The sequence below is a fragment of the Cornus florida genome, unplaced genomic scaffold (genome assembly GCF_030987335.1).
Source record: "Cornus florida cultivar Cherokee Brave unplaced genomic scaffold, ASM3098733v1 CherokeeBrave_3.0.0_Hap2_Chr06, whole genome shotgun sequence".
Lineage (NCBI taxonomy): Eukaryota > Viridiplantae > Streptophyta > Magnoliopsida > Cornales > Cornaceae > Cornus > Cornus florida.
Window position 1 is genome coordinate 78,982,021 of NW_026775576.1, and position 17,223 is coordinate 78,999,243.

General features: G+C 31.8%; 1 protein-coding gene across 1 annotated transcript; it reads left to right on the forward strand.

Moving 5' to 3' along the window:
* The first annotated feature begins 10,472 nt into the window (after positions 1–10,472).
* LOC132314400 (uncharacterized) lies at positions 10,473–11,584 on the forward strand. The gene is made up of 3 exons (XM_059813271.1): positions 10,473–11,205; positions 11,287–11,349; positions 11,574–11,584. Exons 1-3 carry the CDS (start codon positions 10,473–10,475, stop codon positions 11,582–11,584), a joined length of 807 nt encoding a protein of 268 aa, XP_059669254.1.
* Positions 11,585–17,223: the final 5,639 nt, after the last annotated feature.

The following is a 17,223-nucleotide window of genomic DNA, read 5'->3' on the forward strand; positions in this document are numbered from 1 at the left end:
GAGGTGTAAAAAGTGAGCTCTCCAATGGGCTTTTATTTGGGCTCTTAAATTTTGAAAATGCCAATTTTTTTTCTCAAATATAGGAGCTGCCAATTTTTTTGGCAAGTCTTCTCTCTCTCTCTGTACGATGCCGTTTGGAACGGTTTTATCTCTGTCTTACTGGTTGCGTTGCCTTGTTGTCTCTCTCTCCCTCTCACCTGCAACGATCTCTCTCTCCGTCACATCTGCAACGACAGCGATGGTGACTGGGTAAATTCTATTTTCTCTTCCCCTCTCATCCTCATATATATATATATATATATATATATATATATATATATATATATATATATTCTCAGATCTGTAAATTTTGTTGAAAAAACTCACAATTTAAGCAGTTGCAGAGAGAGAGGCCAAGCTTGAGAGTTGAGAGAGCGACTGAAGCTTGCGAATGGCGAACCCGAACTGGAACAGCGGGCGATGTAAACTGAAAGATATGGGTTTTGAACAATCTGAAATGATATGCCGATATGGGTTTTGATCTTTTGATTCTTGCAGACAGATAGATAAACTGAAATATATGGGTTTTCAACTTCTGATTCTTGCAGATTTTCTAGTTTGCAGTTGGAGAGAGAGAGATAGAAAGAGAGGAGGAGTTCAGAGTTGAGAACGAGAATAGAGATGGAGGCAATTAGGGAGGCTGAAATGATTCGCCATAATAATATATATATATATATATATATATATATATTTAATAATAATATAATCAAAAATATATATAATATACATATATATATATATAATATGAATTTCCAAAAAAAAAAAAATTATATAATAATATAATCAAATATATAAATTTATACATATATGTATATATTTTTTTTTGTTCTTTTTTGACCGGATATTTTAGATTTTTGTTTCTTTTTAATTATGCTTAATTTTAGTTTCTTTCTAATGTCTACAACTTGACTTGGAATGTGCCTAATATTAATATTACTAATGTAAATATGAATGGTTGGATGGTAGTTGAAAATGAATGGTTGTTGTGTCAAAAAAATAGCATTTTGTATGAAATGCACCATTGTAGTAGAATTGTTAAAATGTAACATTTTGACACTGTAACACCTGTCAAAATATAGATTTGGCATGCGAAAATAGCTTTTAGCATTAGAGATGGTCTTATAACTATAAAATTAGCACGATACAACGTGATAGGAGGGAGACCCAGAGAAAGTAATCTAACGTTCTACCTTTCTACACTAGCTGAGGGAAGGAACGATAGCATTTGCCTAGGAAGGAAGAATTAATTATATCCAGACAAGTTAATCTTGCATTGTACTCTTATATTATATTTGTGACTTTGTCGGTAAATAATTATTTAAGATTTGATATAATAGGAATTTATATTAATGAAATCAGTTGAGACTTGTCGAGGTTAAATTCTTGATTTATGAAAATTGTTGTAGCATGTTTATGAACTGTGGTATTTTATTTCAATAACAATTATGAACAGAATGGTATATTGTAGGTTTAAAACTTAATAATTTTAAATAAGCATGCCTTAAATTCCAATAGTGGTTCGATATCTTGCAAATATGAATTTAGTTAGCAGTATTGTTGTAGCCTTGTAGCAATGAATTGGGTGACTATATGTATGTATAGGTGTTTTGGTATATGTATGTGGTTGTGTGTGTGTGTGTGTGTGTGTGTGTGTGTGTGTGTATAAAATTAATATAGGTTGTTTCCTTAACTTCAAGTAAGAATATTATAATTAATATTATTTATTATAATTATATATTTTTATGTGTATGTATGATTACACATGCTGGGCATATCAATTATGTGTGAGAATTACAATTGAATAAGCATGATATCAGTTTAGGTAGTTATAGGTTACTGGCCAATTTGGTAGCAGATTAAAAGTTCAGTGCTAAATTGGTGGAGGGAAATTGAGAACTGTTTTGGGTAGAAGACTCAAGTTTTATGATTCAACCACTCTCGGTAGCTGAGACTGAGGAATAGTGTGTTGTTGTATTGAAAATTATTATTATAATATTAGTTTTAAAAATTGTGTTAAATTCCATAATATTAGTTTTAAGTGTAGTGAACCTAGTTGTGCTGAAATACAGATTGTTAAATAATTGTTTCATAGTTTTATGAAATTAAAACCTGAAAAAGAAATTTTTTTTTTTTTTTTTTTTCAGCACTAAAAGGGAGAGTACGGAAAAACTATTAAGAGAGTTAGATTCTGAAATGTTGCAGGGTTATATATCTAAGGTTAGGCTATGTCCAGAAATTTTGTACTCTCGGTTGGGTCATTAGAGTTCTTTTATTGAATTAAATATGTATTTTGGTACTTTAATTATTAATTAATAATTTCTTCTATAATTCACCATAATTAATAATAAATGGATGAGTTTGGATTAGTCGGAAGGGTAGTCAGGAACTGACCCTATGATAACTTTTGGGTATGGTCAGGGACTTACTTATTTGGTAATGCACTACCCTTTTATTATGGCTATAGGTCTAATAAGCCCTTATTGTGTAGACGGGATCAGGGATCATCTGGAGAGTAGATGTACAATTCAGCCACATGTGTATTTTCAGTAGTTAGGGACTATACGATTCACACCACTTTATTGGATGGGAGCCCGGGGCTCATGTGAGATATGTGGATTTATTAAAAGTAAATGATGATTATTTATTGGCTTTATAATTAACTGGGATATACATATTTGATTAATGCGCTTATTTGAGTTGCTTGTATATGGGAATACAAGGTAAGGTTAGCTTGCTAAACAATTATTGTGTTTAGTATTTCTTGTTGAGCTTGTGAGCTCACCCCATTATAACATTTCAGGTACATGTTGAGTAGTAATGTGATGGGATTATATGGCAGCAATGGATACTAGCTCGTTGCGTATTTATTTATTTTAACTCGGTTTTCCTTTATTATGATCGTTATAATAAAGTTAATGTTTTTGTGAAACTTTGATGAGTTGATTCAGTGGTCATAGATGTTTTGTTATGTTAAAAGGAAATTTCAGCTCTATTCATTATTTGTATAATTTGTCAGACTTTCATGTTTAATAAATTGAATGATGAGATTCATAGTAGTTTTATTTATGGTGGATGTATGTTGGGAATTGGTGTAAGTTATATTTTAGATTTTACTTGCAGAACAAATAATTCTTGTGTTAAAATTTGGGGTGTGACAGTTTGGTATCAGAGCCTGACCCAATCGGAAGTGTGCCGACGGGAACGTCGGGCCTCCAAGAGTGGTGGATTGTGATGACTGTGTGGGCAGGTGTGTCGTGGGCGGTTGCGAGATACTGATAAGCTATTACACTGGAATAAAGCCCAATACAAAACCGTGTGGGTTCAAGCCTAAAGCGGACAATATCATACCATGTGATGGAGTGGGTCGTTACAATTTCGGTATGATCTTAGTGCATTAAAGCCATAAATTTCTGACCTGGGTTGCTGTAAAATATGAGATTAGTGATATTTTCATTTTGATTAGGAGAAAATGATTGAAAAGCAAATCATTCACACTTGAATATTCCCTTCATCCTGAAAGCACGAAAATGTACCTTCCTTTTTATATAATTTAATTAATTTACTATCATTATTATTATTTTTGGATGAATACTACCTACCTTGGCTGAACATATATATGGCTTTTGATTATTTTTGTATTAATATACTTTTGTATGCCTACATTTTTCAATAGTACCAACTTTTATATGATATATTACATACTCTATTACCTATCTAGTGGTTCCACGTATCATCATAACGCAACATGAAATGCATGAATTTGACTCATTAACAATCGCATTTAAAACTCTATTTTATGGAGTTTGGAATTTTGGATTCCCTTTTAAAATCCAAATTTTAGTACCAGTTGTGAATTTCTATCCATTTAATTATAAGCGTATTTTCATAAGTACTTGTTCGGATTTTAAAAATAAATAAATATTAAACAAAATCCAAAGTTACTCTTAACAAAATAGTCAAATTACCCTCTAATATTTATTTGGGCTAAAACCATAAAATCCCCCTATTTTTTATTTTTGATCGTAAAACTCATATATATTTCTAAAAAAACTCTACATTTTTAAAAGGGTTCATATTGCCCCATATTAGGCTGTGAAATAACAAATTTGACCTTACCATTTAATATTAAATTAAAAAAATATAATTATTTTTGTGAAATTACAAAAATACCCCCTTCTTTCTCCTCCTTTCCTCTCTCTCCCCTCAAAATGGGCAAAGGTGGGTCACTCAAACCTCGTTCACTTCAGAGTTTTCCAAGAGATTGCATCTCTAGTAGAAGCTCTGACTTCTGTCCTTTCACCATTCCTTCATTTGAAGGCAAGTAAATCTGTTATTAAGGGCCTGTTTGTTATGTGTTTTACTTTGGTGTTTTTGTTGCAGGGCTCAATTTCAGGCCCAAAAACATGTTTGGTAATCCTTGTTATGTTTTAAATAGTACAAAAATATTGTTTTAAACAGTACACAATTTTGGCCCAAAACTGAAACACCGAAATGGTGTTTTTGTTGTTTCTGAACTGTAGCCCAACAAAAAGAACTGTAGCGCTTGAAGTAAGTTGGGTCTTGAACTGTAGCGGAGGAAGTAACTTTAAAACGTCGTCTGCAACACTTTGGCTCGATCTTTTCTCTCTCCTCTGAAACCTAGAAAAGGCGATTTGGGAGGCGAAAGGGAATCTGAAACCCTAGAGAAGGCGATTTGGGAGGCGAAGGGGAATCGCAAGCACGAAGTCTTTGAAAAGCACAAAATCGGAAGCACGAACTGTGGTGAGCACTCTCTCTTCTATTTCTATCCTCTTTAAACACTCTGTCTTCGATTTAGTTGTGAAACAAGAAGACTGTACTTCTCATGTAAGAGTGCTTGACACAGTCAATGTTAGAAAAACTGGTTTTGCTTGTTCTTTCCCGAGTGTGTTTACATGCGTTCACTAGGATATTTTTAGCAGTGTAGAACATTGTAGGAAGCATTGTTTCAATTATTTTTGGGGCAATAAGCTTGTGACCTACGAAGCTATATCCCTTGTATTTTTGTAGGTTGAATATAATATATATATATATATATATATATATATATATATATATTTAACTTCGTCAATGACATATTTCTATGTAGCGGTGAGAAGTTGCTTGATGTCAACTGGTCTGAATTTCTAGAAGTTAAAGGGAAAGTAAGATTAGAGGCTTTTGAAAAAAATATACAAGATCTTCCTCGCTCACGCAATCGGGGATTGATGGTAAGATATTTTCTTCTTTCTTCTGCGTATCATAATGAAATAAACTATTTAAATCATAACCAAGTGCATGAATAAACCATATGCAAGATATTTTCCTATGCAACTGATATTGGAAATGAAAAATTACCTTGAGGCTACTAGAATTGGGCTTATAACGCATATCACTCGACCCATAAAAAGAGAAATATTCAGATATATGCTAGAATTTTGGTGATGAACACAAAAGCTGCATTATTAAATTTTTTGCTTCACTTGGACATCATAGAATTCAGGAAAATTGTTTACATCCTTTCTTAGCATTTGCTTCATTGGCATAATTTTGAGGAATGCTTTGCTTTCAGTTGCAGCATTTTATAATTTCTTTACTTATGATCTTAGATGTGTTAACTTAAATGTGGTTACTTTTTAATATTTAGGGGATAATTTGTTTTTAAATTATGTTTTTCTAAGGAAAATTTTGTTCATAAAACATGGTCACATGACTCCGCACCTTTAGACATGGTCACTTCTCTAATACTCGTTGGACACGTGACCCTCGCACCTTAGACATGGTCACCATGGCCTACGAGGGTTGGTGTTTGCCAAATAGCATCCATTTCTTTATCTTTTAAGAATAGAAAATGAAAAGGACTATAGTTTGAAGGATAATTACCTAATAAACTAGGGGATGAATTTATAGATGACCTTTAAATGGCTCTTAATCAATAAGAAAATCTCTGGAACACCTTATGAAAAAAAAAAAAAAAAAAAAAAAAAAAAGAAGGTAAAATTGGCCCTTTCGCCCTAGCAACCAAAAGAGATGCCTTGTTTTAATCAATAATTTGCAACACTTCCATGTCAAGGGGACATGGAATGAACTCCTTGGTATCCAATTCAAAAAAAGGATATATGTTCACATTGGTCATGACAAAAGTTGTACATTGGTTTTCAAGCTAGAATAAGTTGTGTGGAGTCCCTATCTTATTTTGTTGTGTGGATTATTTGTCCTGTTTATTTTCATTTGGAACATGTAACAGTATACATACACACACACACACACACACACACACACATATATATATATATTTTAATCAATTTATGCTCTTCTATATCGACCCTCATTGTCTTTCAATAAGCGTTCCCATTAGTTTCCTTCCAAGTTCTGTACTTAAACAAATTTTGAACAAAACACCCTATGCTCGTCATTTTTCCTTTGTGCCCATGTGCCTTTCATGTTACAATATAGGACTTTTCATATTCTACTTTGACGAGAGCATGGGCTCTCCTGAGAAGTAAAATCCTCCAGCAAACTTGACAATGGTCACACCATTGTTAAACCCCACTTATACGTCTATTAGTTTTTGTTCCCAAGGACTATTAATATTAAAGGTGAAGCTAAAATTCTCCAGGATGATCATAAATTTTTATCAACTATGTGAGGTGAAGTCTTCTAATAAGATGTGCTATAATCAAAATGTTTTGTACCAAATGAAGAGTATACTAATCAATGCTGGTGAAAAAAATGATGTCTATTATTAGGATAAATTTATTACTAGTGCAACTTGAGAGAGTAATGCATTTCTGTAAGTGATATCTGCTCAAGATGTTAAGTATATGCACGAAGCATTCCAAGGCACAAAGTGAGTAATGCATTTCTAATTATGTTACTAGTAAAGGGGTATGTGCTTTGCACAAGGACATGGAACTCAATATAGATTTGTTATATGACATGATGATATGGTAATAATTATACTGTTTTCAAGTACCACTAGATACAAATTTAAGCAACAAAAAATAAAGCACGTTCTTCTCTTTTTAACATTTTTTTATCTTTATTTTCCTCGCCTCTCTTCTTTTCTTTTTTGTTATATTTTTTCATTCTTTTCGGCATTTAAATTCAAGTTTTTTCCCCTTCTTTTACCATTTCCAAACATTTTAAGTAAATACATATCAGAGGTCACATGAGATTGGCCATTGTAGCCACATATAATGCAACTTGTTAACAACAATATTTAAATCATACTGTTATGATTCAAGTCCCCACCTTTAAATTGAAGCCTTGTCTGTCTCGATGATCGAGAACAACTTTTAAAGGGATGGCAATGAACTTCTAAAATGAGATTGAATTGATATATGATGATCAAATCTGAAATGTAGATGGCAATGAACATCTAAAATGAGATTGAATTGAAGCCCAATGATGAAATCTGAAATGTATCATGAGGCGATGCCTTCTTTAAAAGCTCACCGTACGTTTCTTTGACAATTTACTACTGATTTATGTACACATGATCTAGAAGTTTATGCATAAGCCACCGATAAATTATTATATAACAATTACTAAGAATCAAATATTGATTAGATAGATTAATAGAACTCATTTATCAATTGAACTTAAAGGACTAAATAAGAGAGTTTACTGTGTACGCTTCCTTCCTTCACCCTTGAGATTGAACCAATTATAATATCTTAGGCGTAGACATTTTTCTTATTCATATATATCTGCTATTAATTTATCTGAATCAGGGTATTTGCCCTTTCATCATTTTGTAACTGCTCTCTTGAAGTGACTAGTGACAAAAAAAAAAAAAAAAAAAAAAATGAAAAATTGAGTGAGCTGGTTTCACAATGTGGACGTAACAAAAAAAATTTAATTTAAAACGAGGACAAAACAAAAAAATATCTAATGCAAGGAAGTGTAATAAAACATCACATGTTGAATCAGATTACATATTTATACTACATTTTTTACTAAATTTGAATGAAAAGACCACCATGATTTGTTGAATCAGAAAATTCTCTCACAACATTGGGTAAGAGGTATCTTGTTGAAAGAATCTAATACGAAATGCCCCAAATTCTGCTCTATATGTCAATGTACACTTTGAATTTGCTATTGACAGAAATGTGCACATATGGATGTGGTAAATGGTGAACATAGAAATGTGAGATTAGTTATAATGCCAAAATGTGACGTGCAGATTAGTGAGCGTACCTACTTGTGCTAGGAACAAACCTTTTTACTTGGAAGAATCTCAGTCAATTCGTTGGAAGGGGAAACATCCTTTAAGTTTCCTATGATGTGGAAATTGACTGTTTTAATATTACTCTCACTAGGTGTCTTGTTCCTTAGAAACATCCAATTGATTCCCATGCAATGAAGGAAAAGAGTTTGAACAGACTTGTATTCCCTAACCTTTACATACAAATTTTAACATGTACAAATGATTATATTGTGGGTAATAGTGTCTGTGGTAGAATAACAGACTTGTTTTTGACTTGGACAAAGTTACTTTTCTTCTATTAGAAAGAGGTTCTTTGAAATGTCAATTTCATTCTTTTGTTTGACCTATATTTCATAAAATGGTTGAATGCAACACACATAATTTATATAATTCCCTGTAGTTTGGAAGAACATATTATTTTGGGAAATACCAATCTCCAAAGAAAGCAGAGGCCTCTGTGGTTTAACCTATTAATTGATCATTCTTTAATATTACTTGTTTATTTACCACAGTGACATGCATGACAAACCTGTCTCAAATGTCAAAGTACTAACATTTTAGGGCGAATTTCACATACACCCCTAAGTTTGGATTACAATATCATTGAAACTCCTTTGAGTTTGGACAAATCTCACCCAAAATTATTAGTGAAATTTTGTGAGTAAGAGTGCTTCCTTTCTCCTTTCACGTATGTGTACTATTATTTTTTTGTTGTTATTAATTATTGTGTTGTTATTAATATGTTAGATGGATATGAATGTTGAGAATGTGGAACAATGCGGTGATTCTCTCACAATTGAAGGAGTGGCTGAAGTTACGAACGATGGAAAATTGTTATGGGATGAGTCACTCATTAAAAAATTCGTGAATATTATGGTGGAAGAAGTTAAGGCTAATAATCGTAGTGGCACAACATTTAGTAAAAGTGGTTGGAGTAATTTAGTCAAACAAATGAATGTTCACACGGGGAGAAAATTTGGTTTAACCCACTTCGGAATAAGTTTAATGGTTTGAGAAAAATTTATACTGAGTTTAAGAAATTATTATCGGAGACTGGCGTGGGATATAACCATGAGACGGGCATGGTTATAGTTAAGGAAGAGAGATGGGACAGGTTGTGCAAGGTTAGTAATTTAATTATTAGTCATAAATAAATAATAAAATCTTGTATATTATTGGTTATGTGGTTAATATTGTAACAAAATTTGTAGGTTGTTACGAATGCAAATAAGTATAAAAAGTATGGATGTAAGCATTTTGACAAGATGTCAACTATATTTGGGGACACATATGCAAGAGGGATGCATGCCCACCCATCCACTACAGCACCACCCACAATCATTTTGCCCACTCCCAATGATGACGATGATGAGGAAGAGGGTTGTGAGGTCAGTCCCCCACCTTTACGTAAAGGTAAGAAAGCCAAAAGAGATGCTTTATCTCCTGGTATAGCTGCACTCTTGTCAAACATGAATGAGAATTCTAAGAGGAGAGCTGAGAGAATGGAAGCTGCAATAGAGAAAGCAGCTAAAGCATCTTCTACTTCTACTCGTGTATCTTCATGTGAGAAAGGAGATGATGAAGTTCTCTCTCCCTCAAAAAAGGATAGAGATTATGAAATGTTTGACGCCTCCATGCTCCTTTTACAAAAAATACCTAGAATTGAGATGGCCCAATTCGCTAAGGTATCAAAGTTATTACATGATTCTGAGAAGTGGCAGAAATTTTTTCTTTCGGCACCTGAGGATGTAAGAATTGGTTGGGCACTGAATGTTTGAGTTTTTCTTTATGGATGATTGTGTTTTGTGTCATCGTTTAACTTATTACTATCTCACATTTGGATGACTGTAATAACTTAAATACTTTTATTATCTCACATTTGGATGACTGTAATAACTTAAATATTTTTATTATCTCACATTTGGATAACTGTAATAACTTAAATACTTTTATTATCTCACATTTGGATTACTGTAATAACTTAAATATTTTTATTATCTCACATCTGGATTGCTGTAATAACTTAAATACTTTTATTATCTCACATTTGGATGGCTATAATAACTTAAATACTTTTATTTCTTGGATGCCTGTTAGTACTCAAATACTTTAATACCATTATTTAAATGTTTGTTTTATTATTTAAATGTTTTGTTTATTATTTAATTGATTTGCTTATTAACTTAAATGCTTTGCTTGTATTAAATCTTTAAATAGGGCAATGGATGTGTGGAACAATATAAGAAGAATAATTCAATTATCTGACGATGAGGAGGATAATGAGAGTGTCTTAATATTTGCTACTCTTTTAGAAGAGCAGAAATTCTATCAAAAGAGGCGTTGTAGGGATTCCATTTTACAAGGGGAAACATATGTTATGGAGATTTTAAACGGCCATAGAGAAAGATGTTATGAAAATTTTAGGATGTACCCTGAAGTTTTTAGAATATTGTGTAGTACCTTGAAAGGTATAGGGCTGAAGGATTCTAAATTTTTAACTGTTTATGAACAAGTCACAATCTTTTTGCTCACTTTATCTCATAATCAAAGGAATCGTGTTGTAGCAGAGAGATTTCAACACTCCATTGAAACCATTTCTAGACACTTCCATGCTGTGTTGCATGCAGTATGTCAGTTGGGCACCCATATCATTACCCCTCCTAATTTTTCTGTGATTCCGAATAAGATTAAAGAGTCTTCTAGGTTTTACCCTTACTTCAGGCATTGTGTGGGAGCTATAGATAGAACCCACATTCCTGCAACTCTGCCAGCAAGTACACAACTTCCATTTCGTGGTAGAAAGGGTTATACCACACAAAATGTAATGGCTGTATGTGACTTTGACATGAGGTTCACATATGTGCTAGCTGTGTGGGAAGGCTTAGCTAATGACTCGAGAATCCTAAATGAGTGTACTGAAAATGAGGCAATGAACTTTCCAGCTCCACCAGCAGGTAATATTTTTTTATAAATTCACTTAATATATGGTTAGTTTATCATACTGTATATATCTTTATGTATTCTAAACATGGCAGGTAAGTATTATTTGGTGGACTCAGGGTATGCCAATAAGCCTGGTTATTTGGCCCCATTTCGAGGTCATACTTACCACTTTCAGGAATACCGTAGGACTAGACGACCTCGTGGTCGGGAGGAAGTGTTCAATCATAGGCATTCATCTTTGAGAAATATAATTGAGCGATGCTTTGCGTTATTGAAAGTGAGATTCGCTATTTTGAGGGCAATGCCTCCTTATAAGTTTTCAACACAAGTATTGATTGTAATGGCTTGTTGCACATTACATAATTTTATCAAAAATCAGCATCAGCCTGATGACATATTTGATGGTAATGATCCTCCTCAAAGTGATGGTGAAGATGATGAGATTATTGAGCATGTGCCTTCGGCTCAGCTTCGAGAAATGGATCAATTGCGTAATACTATTGCTGATCAGATTTGGAATTCTCTTCAGCACTCTTGATCCTTCTGAAGGTGATGGTATATTTTTTCTTTTATATGTAATATATTTGTTGCTATTGTGAGCTTGCAATATATATATGTAATATAAATATTTTTTGCAGATATATAATTCAACTTAAATGCTATTATTGCAGATATGAAGTGTGTTGATGCTCTCTTGAAGGCCACATGTGCTATTATAAAGATGATGTGTCGTTACCATTATTATCCACTTTATGAACTATTTATTAATTTTTAGTGACAACTACGTATTGTTAATGCTTTGTTCCAAACATTTTATGTACAACTTAAACGTGTTTAATTTGTTGGTTGAATATTTCAGGACTCGTAAATGTTTTACACTCTATTTCAATTATGCTTCCAATTGAGTTTGTTTTTATTTTAATGTTGTGTTGGACTATACAGGTATCAGGAAAATAAAATTGAAGTAGGTTATTGCAAAGAACTTGTAAATAGGTTATTACAAATTTTTTTTACAAATATTGACTCTCATGTAGTATAATAAAATGTGACTAGAGATTATTTATTTTTAATATTGAGTTGGACTATACAGGTATAATGATAATAAAACTGAAGCAGGTTATTGCAAAGAACTTGTAAATAGGTTATTGCAATTTTTTACAAATGTTGACTCTCATGTAGTATAGTAAAATGTGACTAGAGATTATTTATTTTTAATATTGAATTGGACTATACAGGTATAATGATAATAAATTTGAAGTAGGTTATTACAAATAACTTGTAAATAGGTTATTGCAAAAATTAATATATATATAATTTGGCAGGGGTTTACATTTTTTTACAAAAGAGAAGGCAAGAATCTGTATTTTGGAGTTAAATTCCCACCAATGCAGACTTACAAGAGTCGAAAATTATTATCAGAGCTGTGTAGTATTTTTTTTTTCTTCTTTCGCTAATGCGAAAAATGAGCAAAATGAATGAAATACAAACCTATGGACAATCATCACCAAAGGAACAAACTATACCAAGAAATTTCAAATAACTTGAAGTGTAGTTTCAGATCAAGATAACATGCAAAATGGTTGAAATTATTGGTTCAATTATTAGAACTAACATTCTACATTTTCGCTAAAGCAGTTGCTTCTGTAATTACACTTTGGTTATATATATATATATATATATATATGTTTGTGTGTTCAAATTTCAATAAATTTATTAAAAATATATAGACTATTTATATAGAAATAAATTTATAAATAAATTTAAAATTTATAAAAATAAATTAAAAACAATGATAACCAAACATATTTTTTATTTATGTTTTATTTTGTTTACAACAGTTGGAGTTACCAAACATGTTTTGTTTTTAAAATTCTTGAAACGCATGACTTACCAAACGTGTTTTGCATATTTTTGTCTCCGACATTTTTACAGCAAAACATCGTTCCCAAACGTGCTTCCGATTTTTGCCAAAACACTCTAATAGTAAAAACGCTATTTCTGTTTTAACCAAAAACAAAACGCCTAAAGTAAAACGCATGCCAAACGAGCCCTAAGTAAGGCATTTCCCCCTACCAGTTCCTTGAGAAGTCACATAGTCAAAACAGTAAATCAACTCTACTCTATTTTGACACCTAAGTTATTAGCGATCAGAAACATATTCCGTCTTTTTGTGAACACTTTAGCTGTCATCGTCGAAGCGGCGGGTCACGAGTCGGCACCGAGTTGGTCGAACGAGTCAGAGAATGAAGACATGATGGTTTAGAAATCAGAAATGCTCGTTCATCATTTGGTTTGTTCGCTCTCGCACTATTGAGTATGATACTGAAAAATTGATGGAATGTGCTCTTTTTCAATTCATTTAACGAAAGGGAATTTCAATTAATTTGATTTTTTTCTTTTAATAATACGTCACACACACACAACACGCACTCTGATGGTCTATTTTAGAGAGAGAGAAAGGTTGAAGAAGAAGAAGAGAAGAAGAGAAGAAGTGAAGGGTATCTTTATAATTTAATAAAATAAATTTTAGTTTTAAATTTAATATTAAATGGTAATGTCAAATTTGTCATTTAACAGCGGATACGGTTATTAGGGGCAATGTGAACATTTTTTTAAAATATAAGAGTTTTTATAAACATATTAGAATTTTGGGTTAAATACAGTCACACCCTTGAGGCTTGACAAAATGACACTCGGATGAAACTTACCTATTTTTTGAACAAAGACACCCCTGAGGGTTCAAAAATGGACAAAGACACCCCTTTACATGAGAAATTGACCAAATTATCTTTTGACCGTTTAGGAGACTTTTTAACTTTACAATTTAATAAATTGGACCAATCTACCCTCATGAACAATTTATGCATAAAAAAAAAAAAAAAAAAAGTAACAAAAAAAAAACTTTATATTGTTCACTTTTTTTTTTTTTTTTTTTTTTTACTTTTTAAATGTCCCAACTTCTTAAAAATATAGACGTCAAAAATAATTTTTTGATCCAATACATATATTTCAAATAAATTATATTTTGTTATTACTTCTTTTCTTTTTCTTTTTTATTTTTAAATTAAGATGTTTAATTCTTTCATCTAAAAAAATTAAACCAATATCTTTTTCTTAAAAATAAAAAATATGGTACCAGTATAACTTTATGCATCTTAAATTATATGTCAAATATTATGCAACTCTCAACATAAAAGGGAAAAATAATAATAATAAAACAAAGGGAAAAAAAAATAGTAAAACAAAGGAAAAAAAAAAAAAAGAAGTAGTTAAGATGCATAAAGTTATACCAGTACCTATTTTATTTTATATTAAGAAATGCATAATATTTGATATATAATTTAAGATGCATAAAGTTATACTGGTACCATATTTTTTATTTTTAAGGAAAAGAGATTGGTTTAATTTTTTTAGATGAAAGAATTAAGCATCTTAATATAAAAATAAAAAATAAAAAGAAAAGAAGTAATAACAAAATATAATTTATTTGAAATATATGTATTGAATTAAAAAACCGTTTTAGATGTCTACTTTTTTAAGAAGTTGTGACATTTATAAAGTAAATAACCAAAAAAAAAAAAAAAAAAAAAGTTAACAATGTAAAGTTTTTTTTTTTTACTTTTTTTTTTATGCATAAATTATTCATGAAGGTAGATTGGTCTAACTTATTAAATTGTAAAGTTAAAAAAGTCTTCTAAACGGTCAAATGATAATTTGGTTAATTTTTTATGTAAAGGGGTGTCATTGTCCATTTTTAAACCTTCAGGGGGTGTCTTTGTCCAAAAAATAGGTAAATTTCATCTGAGTGTCTTTTTGTCAAACTTCAAGAGATACGGCTATAATTTATCCTAGAATTTTATTATCAAAAAATGAATATAGCGGGGGTTTATAATTTTAGCCCTATTTATTTTTACAAGGAACACTAGTTTACCCTTTACTTTATAAATAAAGATGCTTAGAATTGGTGCCATCAATTGCGACATTTAAATATGCGAAATGTCTAGTATTGAATCAAGGAAGACATATAGAGACAATAAATCAAACACGTATGAAGCATGTTTGAGAGTAGACTATTACATGTATGAATTATGAACTAATTTTGATTCCATGGGAAATCAAATGCCCTAGCATGGAAGATCTTGCTATATTCTTGAATTATAGATGGTTAGATTCACTCAATTACATGAATAAAATACCATCAAGTCATCTACTTCGTTAACTAGAGCATAGGGCTAGGGCTATAAGTTGGGCAGGCCTAACCCAGTCCGGTCCCAACCCGACCTAAATTTGTAGTCGGGTTGGGTTGGGCTGGCCCAATGTCATAAAAAATTGGGCTCTGTCAGTAACTCGGAATATAATATTTTCAGGTTGGACGGACTGACTCGTTCAGCCAGGTCCCCCTCCTCATTTTTTCCTTTTTTTCTTCTGTGATTTAGAAGGTAAAAAATAAAAAATATTGGAATTTTTTTTAATTTTGGGTTTTGAGTTGGGTTGGGTTGGGTTCGAGTCGAGTCTAACCAGAACACGCCTGGGTTTTGAGACTCAAAACCCAACTCAATTTGAGCCTAATTTGTAAATTTAAAAGCCCAGGTTTCTAAATTTTGAGTTTGGGTTGGACTGGATTAGTCCGCCCAAGTTGCATCCCCACCACAAAGCAGAAATCCCATTCGGCAAGAAACTGGTAGCAGGGTGACTTAGTTAATTTGGAATTTAATGTCTCACAATTCCCTATATATGTATAAGCATATACAAAAATTTAAATGGATCTTGTAGAAGACTAGTGGAAGATTGGAAAGACTTACAGATATATGTGCATATATATGTTCTTGGGTCATATGGATAGCAAAATGATCATATAAATCGTACATGTAGATAGTTCAGACATGCCCAAAAGCAAGTGGGTTCAGAAAATTTATTCAAAGAAGCAGACTATGGTCATATAAATCATACATGTAGAGAGAGAAAGAGAGAGAGAGGGAGAGAGGACTTGCACTGTTGAGGAAATTGTTCAAGTTACTTGGAGCTTGAGTTCCCATGTCGCTTTTGTGGAGAACCAGAGGAAGTGGAGAAACAGAGGAATGGTAAAAAGAGTACAAAGGGGGTAGACCAAAAAGAGTTTAAGAGCTTGTTTGGTTTATTTCTTCAGAACCATTTTCTGTTTTCAAAGTCCTATTAATTTTTTTTTTTTTTTTTTTTTTGGGTAAAGTGAAGAAATTGCAAATTTGGGGTTGAGAGAAAACCCTGTCATTTTTTCAAATGAGCAAATAAAGAATTTGAATGTTAAAATACTTAAAATGTCTTTAAGACAACCAAAAATAATAATAATAATAATAATAGTAATAATAATGATTTTTATTTTTAAGGATATTATATATAGAATAATGCTTATCTACTCACTGGTAAGTAGTTTCATCCTATTCACTCCTTGTGTGTTCCAATAACAATTTATCATATCAGCTTTTATAACAAAATAACTCATATCCTTATATATATATATAGGTTAATGGTTCAAACCTCAGTGGAGACAGTGTGTGTGAGTCCCAATAAAATATATATATATATATATAATAGCATTGGTGTCAAAATTGAGGTCTTGTGATCAAAACTTTTCGACATTCAAAGAATTATTCAGGGGAGTATCATTCTCGGATTTGTTGGCTACACGTGGTTTGACAAAAAATAAATAAATAAAAAGAGAGAAGAAAAGAAGGGTAGAAGAAAGCGAAATACCTTTGAACTCTTTAAGGAGAACTTTGACCTGTTAGTACACACACAGATTATACAAAGTCTTCATCGAAGGTGACACTTTTTTAAGAAATTGACCATTGCTAGTGCCGGCTAAGACCAACGGGCTGCCATTATAGTGTTAATTTCAAGGAGGAAAAAAAATGGAGAAGAAAAATGATGCAGTTGAATGGTTCAAATCATTTAAATATCTTTTATCGTAGGTCGAATATTTGCACTCCAGATGATATCAATTAAGAAGAAACAAATTTTATGGAAATAAATAAATAAAGAAGAAGCAACAA

Bases quoted from the DNA above. Each gene is read 5' to 3' on its own strand.
- LOC132314400 (XM_059813271.1), top strand. From the start codon at position 10,473: ATGGATGTGTGGAACAATATAAGAAGAATAATTCAATTATCTGACGAT. The intron at 11,206-11,286 runs GTAATATTTTTT...TAAACATGGCAG, and splicing joins CTTTCCAGCTCCACCAGCAG to GTAAGTATTATTTGGTGGAC.